The following is a 13,459-nucleotide window of genomic DNA, read 5'->3' as shown; positions in this document are numbered from 1 at the left end:
GTTCTTTATTAAACTATTCAAATTTGATATTAATGCTTTTTACATGCTTAATTGGTTTAATTATACCTAATAATGTCACTGCAATTTAGGGGATCATATCCGTGTTTTTTTTTTAACAATCCGCGGTATGTTTTGAAAACAATTAAAGGACTGAGACGTTAATAGGCCCATTATGGAGCTGAGCAGCGGATGAGCAATAAAACCAAAATATTTACCGAATTTCTGTTGGTCTGCCGGGTCTTTGATAGGACAGGTATTTAGTGTGACTATGCATACGTCCGTTGTTTCCCATGTGCAATTTTTATTCCAATGTACATATAAAGTATTAAAAAAATCCATTGCTTTATTATTCAACTTTCTGCAATATAAATAGGGCGAACAGACCTTGGGCGAACAAGTTTTAGGGCGAACGGACTCTGGGCGAACGAGAATGAGGGCGAACGGCGTCAAGGGCGAACAAGTTTTAGGGCGAACGAACATACAACCCTTCCGGATAGTAATTTTCGACAAGTCGTTCGAAAAATAAACATATCAAAATTCAAAGAATAATGAAAAACTGCAATGTTATTTCAAACATTATTTTATGAATCAGCTGAATAAATGTTAACATCCAGGTTTACATGTAATCTAATAAAAGTTTGTGTACACAAAATACGAAAGTGAAAGTAGAGAGAGAAAAAATAAACAGGCCTCTACTGCACATTCGACAGTTTGAAACTTTGAGAACTGAATGATGCCACTTTGAATAGCTCTTTTAATTTAGATGTTGTGTGTAAGTTCTTAAAGTAACATAATATATTAATTAAGATATATATATGTATAATTTGACGATCACACGGTATTAATTTTGCCAGTATTTATTTGTAATACAGTTAACCATAGACCTAAAGCAAACACTTTGCTTTAGGTCTTTGAGTTAACTTATGTTAAATGTCGCTAATTGGTTGATATATATTTTATTAAAACATGATAAAACACCAGTAAAGTAAGCTAATGATTTGCAAATCAACAAGAAATCAATTTAATTCGATCCTTGACTTAAATATAATATATAAATATATATGTTATATGTTTATGCCCCTGTAGGCCCTGATTTAGGAAATAATTCCTGCATATATAGGTGGATTGTTGGAGAATATACCCCGATAGTTGAGAGATTTTGTTGGCAAATAAAAAACAAGCCCTAGGGGCGATCGAGGTTTTTATTAAGATTTGCCAACAAAATCTGAAGACTGAGGGGAAAATTCTCCAACAAATCTGACGACAAGTGAATTATTTCTATTCTGCTTTGGCAAATATTTAAACTTTGATAAATAAATGCAGAAGCTAGATTTGGACGTCATCAGGAGTGTCTTATGACATCACAATCGATTCCTCTACTCGACGGCTCATTCATTTGTATCTCAAGCATTGGAAAAAGTGTGATGTAATCTGAACCCAAAGTAAAAATTTTCCCACCAATTTGCATCACAGTAAAAAAAATACATCTATCTTTTTCCTAGTGAACACAGTCAAAATTAGAGGAAACCGATTTAAATTTATTGAGAATTTGTTGATGATGTTCATGATTTATAGGATAATAATGGCTGCTGCATCTCTTTGATCTTTGCGATAATGGTATAAGAATTGGTAATAAATGCTGTATTCAATTCTATTCTATTCTATACATGTCGCTTTACTTAGCACAAGTCATACATATGATTCATCATTCTCCTGGCAGGAGAGATAAAATCTCCCATTATTTCAACAACCATCTGCCTCTTCTGATTATTTTTCAAATTGTCCTTGTTTTGAAAATCTTTAAATTGAATTTGCTTTTACTTATGTCACAGGTGCCATGACATCATTTGGCTGGAAGAGAAAGCTTGGTGGGAATGTGTCCAAGAAATTGTCACAGAGTTTCCAGGACAACAGTAAAGGTCACCATGACAACCTAGAGGAAGTGGACTGGCTGACCTTGGCACCAAAGAGGAAGGTCATTTGTCTAGAGGACAGCTGGGCAAAAAGTGAACGTCTTAAACAAGAAGGAAGTCTACTGGCCGAATCAGAAAGGTAGAGTGAAGCACAGTATGTACGGAAACTTGAAATGTTTCAAAGAAAACAACTCCTTCTGCACATAAGTCATCACAACACTAGTAGCATTACAGATAAACTATGAGACTGAAACTTCATGAATGCTGCTTCAAAACCAGACTGGTCAAGTTTTATACAATAATTAGATGATTTATTACTGTACCTACTATTAATATCCTGATACTCACAGATACAAATTTCAGACACCACTACATACATACAGTACATGTATACAGACTGATATAGACACATTCTAGCCTAAAAAGAAACAAACTAATGGTATCCCCCTCCAATAAATAAACAATGAAATTAACTCCAACTCTGTTGTCCAGTCTTCCATAATTTAATTTTTTTCTCTTTTTTAACCACCTATTGTCCACCTATTGTGATAAGCACAACTTTTGTTTAAAAATCTGTACAAAACATATATATTTTCATGCATATGCACCAACAATCTTTCATGACCCAACTTATGTTGCAGTTTGAAGAAGAAAATAAGGTTTCCTTTGACAAGTTTACTAACAATATTAAGTATTTTTGAATGTGAGCGTTAAAATTTGTTTTCAGATATACATCATTGTCAAGAAATTTGTAGTAAAATATAAATCACAAGCTGATTAATTTTCAAACAAATTAACAAAGATGTTAATCCAAAGTCTCAAACAATCCCATAATGATAGTACTAACATTTATTTCTATTCTGCAAACAATGTATTCCAACAGAGTAGCCATATTTAACAGAGACATCCTTCTGTTTTTACCCAATCAGTACTTTGTGGTGTTACAAAAGTAAGGTGAAAATATCTTTTTTAATCAGTATAATATGAAAATTTTGAATTAAAGAAGTACCGATAATTAATAAATTTCATTGTCAAGCATTTTTTTTTAAGATACTTGCTTGCACCAAAACTGGCTGTGACTTTTGTTTATAGATACTGGGAGGCCATTTCTAAGTGGGAAGAGGCACTAGGACTTAATCCCAATGATGAAACTCTCCATGAAATGAGGGCTCAGGTTTGAACACTAACTCAATATAAACAAAAAATATTTTATAGACTTTTAGAGTCTTTTTTCATCAAGGAATCTGTTGTATTTGAGTACACATGCTTATTTTTTTCACAGTCCCACTTTCACATGCAAACCCTTATTTGAGACATTTACTGTGAACAGAATACGTTCTTCTCTTTATTATGACAGAGTTATTTGCTCCTGAATGAGGTTTACCCAGCAGTCCAAGCTGCCGTCAAGTGTACAGAGATCAACCCTTTGTGGTGGGTGGGTCATCAGACACTGGGGCGTGCACAGCTGGGTCTGGGAGATGTTGCCATGGTAAGTACACATGTACTGGTGTACAGTTGTATAAATAAATGCAAGACTGGAGTGTTTTACAAGAGTTATAACCCATATTAGATTTGCCCTAGTTTTAATGATATCTTGAATATTTTTAAAAAGTAAGAAAGAGGAGATAGATTTTACAGTTATGAATAACACTGATGTACATGTACATGTATATAATACAAATGTATTGCAAAAGTAAGGTGAAACATCAAAGCACACTTTAGCACTAAACATACTGATAAAAGAATGCAAAGATAACGAGTTCCATGGGCCACAATGATCACCTGAGTCAATATGGCCCTGCTATTCTTCTTCAGCAGTTTTTTCTTTTATATATTCCTATGTTAAACTTTAATCCCTGTTGTGACAACACCTTACCACCAGGTGTCATGATTAGAACAAACTTGAATTTACACTCTCAGAGGATGCTTCCATATTCATTTGACTATTCATGGCTTTGCTGTTCTTGAGAAGATTTTTAAAGATCTTTTTTTCCTATATATTCTTAAGTAAAACTTTGATCCCCCATTTTGACCCAACCCTACCCCTTGGGGTCAAGATTTGAACAAACTTGAATCTACACTACCTGAGGATGCTTTCATATCAGTATGATTAATCATGACTTTGCTGTTCCTGAGAAGAAGATTTTTAAAGATTTTTTTCCCTAAAAGATAGAGTAGATTCGAGTTTGGTCAAATCATGACGTCTTGGGGTAGGTTAGGGTCACAAAAGGGATAAAAGTTTTACATACTAGGAATATATAAAAGAAAAAAATCTGCTGATGAAAAACAGCAGAGCCTTATTGACTCAGGTGAACATTGTGGCCTATGGGCCTATTTTTTTTTTTTTTTTTTTTTTTTTTTTTTGGTCAGGATGAAATTTGGTTGCTAAAATTGTTTTTCACAGATATGCCACTTGAGAAATGCTTTTCTCAGTTATTTGGGTTTCAGGCTGTTAAAAGTTTTTCTCGGGCCATTCGTTTGTTCCCTGATGATGAGGAACTTTGGAAGGAGGATCTTCTGTGGGCCAAATCACTCCTGGACCATCAGCGAGTAACACAGGCAGAACAGTCCACAAAGGAAGACGGCTGTACTGTCACTGAAATCTGTGATCCACCCCATAAAGAGAACTGTACCGTCACTGAAATCTGTGATCCACCTCATAAAGAGAAAAGTACCATCAATGAAATCTGTGATCCACCCCATAAACTGACTGCAATCTGTGCTTCATCTCACAACATAACAGGAATCAGTGATTCATCAGATCAGGTGGATGAAACCTTTGATCATCCCCAAAAATCAAACAAAACATGTGATTCTCTCTCACACCAAAGTAAACATATATCAGATGCATGGGTTCAGGAAAATAACAAGAGCAACTTGGGGAGCTCTGAACAAGTGAAAGAAACTAAAAGAATACCTCAAAACTATGTCAGAATGAGACAGCATCTGTCCCATTAAATATGAAAATGAGCAGTGTTTTTTTTCTTCCTTTTTTGTATGAAAAATGAGCAAAAAAGATAGCTTGGATGCTGCATGTTAAAAAGATCTCTGAATCAGTGATTAGCTTATGATGGCCAAGAGACCTTAAATTCCTAAGTGATCATAATAAACATTGCATTTTGTATGACTAACAATGTTCTGGATGACCTATTTTACAGGGAAAGGATAGGGTTAATTCCACTCTAAAGTACTTCCTCAATTTATTCTAAAATGTATTGAATTATTGGGAAATTGAATCTGCCCTAGATTATGACATCAGTGACCAAGTGGGTCGGGATGGGGGGGGGGGGGGGGTCCCACTGTTGAGACAAAGATTAAACTATTTCTCAGCAAACTGAAGCAAGGTCAGTTGGATATGGTCCAAGTTACAGGGATGTGAATGTGAAACATTACCTGTTCATTAAGTGACAAAGAGGTAGATAATGATGAGAGGATATATCAAGACCCAGAATCAATGTCCTCAGAAAGGAGAAATGATTCCCATTGATATCGGGGGCTTCACTCATGGGTATCTCTGTCATTGTAATACTTACATATACATGTATAATCTGTGACAATAATGAGTTAACATGTATCTATTCCATGTGCCAATGAATAACACAATGCCAAATTTTACTGGGTGGTTTTCCTTGGAGACTGTAACAGCAGAACCAAGACCACAGTGAACAGCTGTACTCAGGAGATTCCGAGTATACATGTATATATAAACATTAAGACAGTTGAATTCTTTCTCTAGCCAATGTGCATTAATTTGAAAATTGATTAGAAATTTTAAAATATGTGTGGAATTTATTAAATAATTGGATTTATAATTCTTATTTAATGTCTCCCCTGTTAGTAGCACCATATGCCTCCTGAATAAGGTACCAAGTTGGAATTTATTTTTCAGCAGCTTCCCTGGAGGACTATAGGTTTACTGTCTGAACAAAATAATCCCATCAAATTTAAAATCTGTGTACACATTAAAAATGTATTTTGTTGACATGAGCCGATTTATATAAACAACAACTAAATGAATTTATCACAATAAGCCTCAAACCACAGTATCTCTACAGCACAACTGTAGTTTGAATAACTATTTTTCTATGGTTTCCACACTTTAAAGAAAGTAATGCTTTTTCAATGGTCTACTTTACAACCTTTGATTTATTAAGAAAATAGATTACTTAAAATAATATGTTATAGAAATTTGTAAAAAAAAAAAAAAAAAAAAAAAAAAAAAATACTCTACAGATTTTGTTATTGTTAAAACACATACATGTATTTACTATTAGTATAAGTTTTCATCTCAAGCCAGACTTATTTTATATTATCACCAAATCTTTTTATTATCTACCTTAAAATTCAATATAAAACATGAAAAAATTTAAATTCACTCCAAAATAAAATATGAATTACTCTAATTTTACCATGTAACAAATTTTTTGAATACAGCCACTTGTGTGTATAAATGGCACAGAAATTTTCCTAGTCTTGGGGACCCCGTATTGACAATATAGAACTAGTGAATATAGAGTTATGCAGTTTAAAAAAAATGAAAAACATTGACAAATTACTGTAAACCAACTTTTATTCGTGTGCGAGAAATTTCCACAAGTTTCGCGATCTACTTTAACTCGCGAATATTAATCGCCGCGAACCATTTATTTAGCTTTGTTTTCATAGAGAATATTTCCACAGTCGCGAAAATTAATCGTCGCGGATTGATTTCAAACTGACGAATCACGAATAAAAGATGACGCAAATAATAGTTGGTTTACAGTATCTTGATACTTGAATAACTGTTGGCAAACTACTACCGGTAATAAGTTTTAAAAAATTGTATAGTCGGAAAGACGTCAATGCTGTGTGAGGTGTATTTTTTCAGAAACTGTCATGCTATGTTTTTGATGTTATGGTGCTCCGTGGTGACAAAACCTGTTGATTTTAAAATAAAATGAGTTCCATTTGATAAAATAAAATGAAACTGCACACAACAAAATAAATTTTAAATATGATAATCTTAAATTTCTTAAAAATAAAATGATGGAGAGTTAACAGGCACCAAACTTGTTTGAATTTTTTACCCCTAGTATACATTATACTAGGAGGTCAAAAATCCAAGCAAGTTTGGAACTTGTGGAATGACCCTTGTACTTGGGCAGAAGAAAACACAATACTGAATACTGGTATCTCATTTTATCAGAAAGGCAGTGTATAACCTTCATCTGACCTTAATATTCATAAGCTTCCAAAAAAACATGCAAACTTCATTATGCAAATTAGCTTTACTATACCTGGTAAGTAATAAAAAAAAAAACAAAATACATCAAAAGGAAGTTTATTTCAAACTCTCCAGAATCAATTTATAGCACACAGACACAATGAACAATGAAACACATTTGATCCGTCATGCAGAGGTGAAAAATGCAACCATTCATGAAAATTCTTATACTATGCTATTGTTCCTTAAATAATTATAATCAATGATTTCAATACAACAACTATGTGTAGAGTATATTGCACTACTTACAATCAAAGACTAGCATTTCATTAATTTTAATAAAAATAAATATTACATTTAAAATGGTGGGCATCACATAAGAGTGGTACAAAAATATTTTGCCACCAGAGTATGTCGGCTGTATACATGTTAATGCTGTGTTCTGTAATACATGAAATATTACACTAAGTAAAAATATACTGATTATCCATGTCCTTGAACAAGAACTAAACATAAAACAACAGATCCATCATCAATTGTTCTACAAAACAGGAATTCACAGGGACATATGTACTCTGTATCTGACAAGAAAATCAGGGACATTTTACACGTCTGCCTTCCGAATATTATAGATAAATCTACTTATTAATGTAAAACTCAAACCACTTCCCAAAACAACTCACTCACTGTTTCCTTCCTTAATAAAAACCACAATCTCTAAAAAGGTCAATAATCTCAACATCTCTTATACATGTTTGAAATTACATGCACTGCAATCTTTCTGAAATCAAATAATGCAGTGTATTACTTCACTGAGACTCTTTGATAGGTTCTACACATGTACTCTAAACCCACAATTTCCTTTTCTGAGACACATATAGATTTTAACACATCTTAGAACTAGCAAAAAATTCCCAAATTTCTGCAACAAGTGACACTTCCAATTACATTTCTTGTTCTAGTCTTGTTATTTAAGTGTAACGAAGTCCTACTCGGTCTATATGACAGTGTTATTGCCATGCAGCGTGTCTCCAGAAGGGTATATCCTTCTAAAGTCCCCTAATACTTGTCAGTATAACCCTAACCCCCTGAGGAAAGAAGAAATCCCAACTATTGAATTTCTCTCTAATCCCTGACCCCATTATTTAAAAACCTCTGAGGTGAGGCCACACCCCTTGTAAGTTTCTGTACATACATAATTCCTGTCACAATGGATGAAGATAATACATCTACACAAACTCTTGGATAAATATATTCAGAAGCCTAGGAGATCTGGGGAAGGGAGATGTCCTATATTTCACAACACCAAATTTCATGTATCCTTTCTTTGTTCAGTCATTCTTTTTGTCTTCACGACTCTTCACTGGAATGTCCGAGTCTTTTTCTTCTTTCTTGGTTTCTGTGGCAACTGCTCGTCTCATGGCATCCCACATTCCTCCCATGAATATTGCGCAGAATAAGTTTTCAAATGGAGCAAACGGGTCATGGATGCCAAGAAGTAGGGCAGAGAGTTTAAAGTACACAAAGAAAATAACTACACCGAAATACACCAGGGCATGCGGGGCTGTGATGTAGTTCATCTTCTCCATCAGGAACACAAGAGATGCCAGAAAACAAGCCTTTGTAACACTGAAAATATAGGTCAAGGTCATAACTTAAAATAAGGAAAAATATGGATAACTTACAATAAGGAAAATATGGATAAAACTCATTTGAATAGGATGTTGATTAAATGTTCCGCTAATAATCTGTCAAAACACTATTAGAATGCACCAGGACAACAAAAGAAAGAACATATAAACAGATCAAAATCTGATATAATACTTCTTCAATACCAATAATCATGATATTTGGCTTCGACAACTGACATTCATTATTACATGTATTTTGAAATATATACAGAATTTCAAAATCTAGAATAAATTGTGTATTTTTTCCCTGAATAATGATGCACAAAACATTTTATGGACCTGAAAAACAGAAACGGACTTACAATGAAGGCTGCAGTACTTCATTTGTTCCAGGAATCCACAAACCTCTGACCAGTCTCTCAAACGTCTTCATCAGTCCACTGCCTGCTCCTGTAAAAGGACATAACTCATGACAGAGGAGGATAGAATTTAAAATTTTAAGCAGTTTGGATTATTGTATATTTTTATATATACTGGTAAAACCATGCACCTGTTTGATCTCACTGAACATTATCACTCTTTGTTTAAGCTAAATGTAGCAGAATGTACTTTTATTCACTGCATTTATTAAATAAGACAAACTGAAACTTCACAGAAATTAGAGAGTTCTCTGACAATCTGTGGAAATCTCTGTTTAATTTAAAGAAATATCCTTCCTTAATCCTACATTTTGTAACTCATTATTTTTTTAACAGCGAGTAATATTTGTGATAATCACGTTGGCTTGGTTGGGATGGTCATTCAGTGTCTTTGTCAGATATTTTACCTTTGATTGTCCCTACCTTTAATTGCTCCCACCTTTAATCGTTCCTGCCTTTAATTTTCCTACCTTTAATTGTTCCTAACTTCCTATCTTTAATTGTTCCTAACTTCCTACCTTTAATTGTTCCTAACTTTAATTGCCCCTACCTTTGATTGTTCCTACCTTTAATTGTCCCTACCTTTAATTGTTCTTACCTTTATTTGTTCTCACCTTTAATTGTCCCTACTTTTAATTGTTCCTACCTTTAATTGATCCTACCTTTAATTGTCCCTACCTTTATTTTTTCTCACCTTTAATTGTTCCTACCTTTAACTGTTCCTACCTTTAATTGTTCCTATGAGAAGAATGATGACAACAGAGTTAGGATACACCTTTGCTGTATAAACCACCCCATGATACACTTTGTGAGCTCGCTGCACTTCCTTCAGCCCCGCCACTGCCAATTTACATGGTAGGAATTTTACAGCCTTGTATACAATGTCAAATGGTGAATAAAACATCAAGTACCTGTAGGAAGACAAATAACAAGAGAATTAAATCTTCAATCAATTTAAACTCATCTCTGCAATGATGAAAGATAAATTTCAAGATCTGAAACAAATGCTTGCATGACTGACAACAAAACAGAAAAAAATGCTAAGCCTTGTGTGAATTTCTTAACAAAAGGACTTACCAAACAACAGAGGCAGTCAGCAGTGAATTGTGATCTTTGAATGGTGTTATAATAGGCTCTCCCAGTAAGAAGTTTGCTATCAGACTCCCAGCAAAACACAGCAGCATGGAGGAGACCCAGCAAGACAGTGGGTGCTTTCTGGAAAAAGCTGTACCCCCTACAATTATACAGACACATCTGCTAGGTCATTAATTTTAAATACATTCATATATACAATACATAGTCATAATATTTAGTTTTGTTCTTAATATACAGCCAGGGAAACATGTACTGCTACATAATGCTTATGGTTAGGGGAGCTGGAGTAGTGATGCACTCTGAATATGTTAAATTGCAGTTACAGACACATTCAATATTATTCATCTTCTGTTTTTATGTTTATTTTATTTCTGAAATTTGCATAAGATTGAAGTAAAGAAATAAAAAACTTTGTATTTCCAAATATTTCCCAGTTTAGAGAATATTTGTAGTATTTACCAGGAAATACCGTCATTCAACATTGGTAATTCCTGGCCAATCCTGACAGTATCACACTATCACTTATTAATTATTGGTCATTTGTATGAAGCTAGAATTCTTGATATATGAATGATATTCATCTGGTTATTCAACATGATCAATCATGGATTTGCCAAAGGGGAAATAATTTACTACTACCTTTCTTCAAATGACAAAATGTAAAAAAAAAACCATGTGATTAGCAAAGTGTTTTTCTTGTGTTCCTCACAAATTACTAATAATAAATGTTATCGTAACTCTTCACACCTAGTGTAATCAGAATTCTTCTGCAAGCAGATTGACATAATAATGTAAAGCACATGTATTAGATCTATTCAAGGAATGTTGTTACATCTGGTCAACATTTTGTCTGAAAAATAAGAAAAATTATACTCCCAGCAAATGTACACAATTCAAAACGCTATTAAATCCAATATGAAAAAAATAGCAACCGCATCCTTTTCAAATTATTTCTTACAACATGTGTACAATGCAAAATAAACAAAGCCCTATTCTTGTTCACCAAGAGCAATGAATTCGAAATAATGGATAAAGATTCTAGTTGGCATAAAATAATTCTACTAAAAATACTTATTCCTAAATAAGATTCGAGACCGCGGAAATTCAAATCGGACATCGGGCAATAAAATATCCTTATATGGGATTGGGTCAACTTACCCGCGGCGTTCGCAGGTGCGTCGTCCCGAGCTGCCATGCACATGAGCGTGTAGTGAGCAATGTCGAAATAGGGGTACATCTTTAACTTCGTCACCTTTGTGGCGATATCCAGGAACGTTTGCGGATCCATTTTGCTCTTTTAATTAATTCAACCGCTACCTCAGCGGTTCTCGAAAAGAAGACCGGAAGGTCGAAATCGAAAAAGGCACGTGATAACTCGTACTTAGTTGAGAGGTTGAATTTTAGCCTGCCGTACCCAGGAGGAAGACAGATTCATATATACAAAATTATTTCTCTCTTAAAGCAATATGAGCTGCAACTTTGATATCAGAATTTTTTATTGCAATAATGTAATTAACTATTTCAATGACAGACAAAAAGAACATTTATAAACATTTGCGGTGGAAGAACTATAATTATTATTAAGCTTTGATTGAAGCAAAATTACATTATTGTCGTTCTGTACAATATTGATTTCTTATTTAAACTATATAGGGTAGAGTGGGGTAATTTCGACCACTTTTGCTGATTTGTGGCTTTCAATCCACAAAACACGGCTGTTTTCAAATGTACTAGATCTAGTTAAAAAAGATTCAAAGTAATTGAGATTGATTTTTTTCTTCAGATTTTTCTGCTTTAGGAGTTAAAAATGCATAAAAAATAATGAATTGGTTTAAAAATAAGTAAGCATGTCGCATGGGTTAATTTCGACCGGCCTCGGTGTAATTTCGACCACAACAACATCAAAAAGAAAGATAACTCTTGCAATGCAAGTAAACTTTACCTGTCGCATTTTATTCAAAATTTATGGTCCAAGAAACTATATTGCTTATTTAGAAAATATGTGTATCTATCTCTATCTCTCTCAATAAACAGAGTAAAATGGATAAGTACTAATATCCATACAGTAAAGATAGGGGTTGGGTTACATAAGCTTTTCAATGCTGTCTTATACTTATAGACATCTTTCAAAATTCTTATTCTTTATTCTAAATTCTGCTTTTAATTCGCCAACTCTATAATTTAAAATTGTGATATATAGTTATGCAAATAGATAAAATTTTCTCAGATCCCACAAATAATTTCTTTGTTATGATTTGTAAATTCTCCAACCCAAAAGGAATTTTATTTAATATCGTCTTTTCACAACAGAATCATTCAGATTGTATATCTATGTATAAGGTTTGAGCATATAGCATTAGAATTGCGTATATTTTTTCTTCACTAATTTTTACCATATACACATTCATTTGGAATGCGTTGTTACATGTAATATACGTATTTTACGTGTTTTGTTAATTCTTAAGAGAGATAGATCCCGAGAAATTCGATAAGTCAATTAAATAAAGATTTACAGAAGCAAAGTCCTCTGATCCCCCCCCCCCAAAAAAAAAAAACCTAAACGCAAACAAATCATTTCAGTATTTCGTGTAACATCATAGTAGTTTTTTTTTGTTTCAAGATTGTTGCGGCTCTTTTGGTGTGTTGTTCTGATATTTTGGGTACTATTAGGATTTTTTTACCTGGACTGTGTGATACAATCTTAATACGTTTTCGATAGCCTCAGTCTTATTCGTCAAAGTTTACGCATTCGTAATAATGAAAAAAATTACAAAAACCTGATTTTTTTTTTTTGGACATATATTTAATATTGCCTGCACCCTCTCTTTTGTGAATTTGATGGGTTTGGAATCTTTAGGATTGCTCTCGTCATGTGTTAATTCAAAGCCAGTGCCGACTCCGTGTTCTCTCGCATCTCGATCAGTGATGCACCCTCGTGAAAGAACCTCGTGAACGGCCCGGACAATATAGCTAGGCATGCACATGTTAATTAAATAATCTGACATTTTTTTTAATATAAATGGTTATGTGTAGATAATATTATACATATACAGTATAATTATTTTTTTAAGATCTAACTCTGCATTGCATTAAACAGCTGTTGAAGACAACTTACACGTATATTTCAGAATAAGTGGTCGAATTTACCCCGCGTCCTTAAAATCACTAGGGGTAATTTCGACCAAAATCAAATGGACG

The 13,459-nt window shown here is 33.6% G+C and overlaps 2 protein-coding genes across 2 annotated transcripts; one reads left to right on the top strand and one right to left on the bottom strand.

Moving 5' to 3' along the window:
* Positions 1-690: 690 nt before the first annotated feature.
* On the top strand, positions 691-4,883 carry LOC133200965 (tetratricopeptide repeat protein 33-like). Its single transcript, XM_061336778.1, has 5 exons — positions 691-772; positions 1,833-2,052; positions 3,006-3,087; positions 3,271-3,402; positions 4,362-4,883. The coding sequence occupies exons 2-5, from the start codon at positions 1,838-1,840 to the stop codon at positions 4,869-4,871; spliced, it is 939 nt and encodes a 312-aa protein (XP_061192762.1). The 5' UTR covers positions 691-772; positions 1,833-1,837; the 3' UTR covers positions 4,872-4,883.
* Positions 4,884-7,217: 2,334 nt separating this feature from the next.
* Positions 7,218-11,639, bottom strand: LOC133200810 (trimeric intracellular cation channel type 1B.1-like). The gene is made up of 5 exons (XM_061336625.1): positions 11,420-11,639; positions 10,244-10,400; positions 9,893-10,077; positions 9,110-9,197; positions 7,218-8,745 (listed from the first exon to the last, which is right to left on the bottom strand). The coding sequence occupies exons 1-5, from the start codon at positions 11,547-11,549 to the stop codon at positions 8,448-8,450; spliced, it is 858 nt and encodes a 285-aa protein (XP_061192609.1). The 5' UTR covers positions 11,550-11,639; the 3' UTR covers positions 7,218-8,447.
* Positions 11,640-13,459: the final 1,820 nt, after the last annotated feature.

This window comes from Saccostrea echinata, unplaced genomic scaffold (genome assembly GCF_033153115.1).
Source record: "Saccostrea echinata isolate AGI-Se365-2 ecotype Australia unplaced genomic scaffold, CSIRO_AGI_Sech_v1 ptg000041l, whole genome shotgun sequence".
Lineage (NCBI taxonomy): Eukaryota > Metazoa > Mollusca > Bivalvia > Ostreida > Ostreidae > Saccostrea > Saccostrea echinata.
Note: the sequence above shows the minus strand (reverse complement) of the source record. Positions and strands in the feature narration are given on the sequence as shown.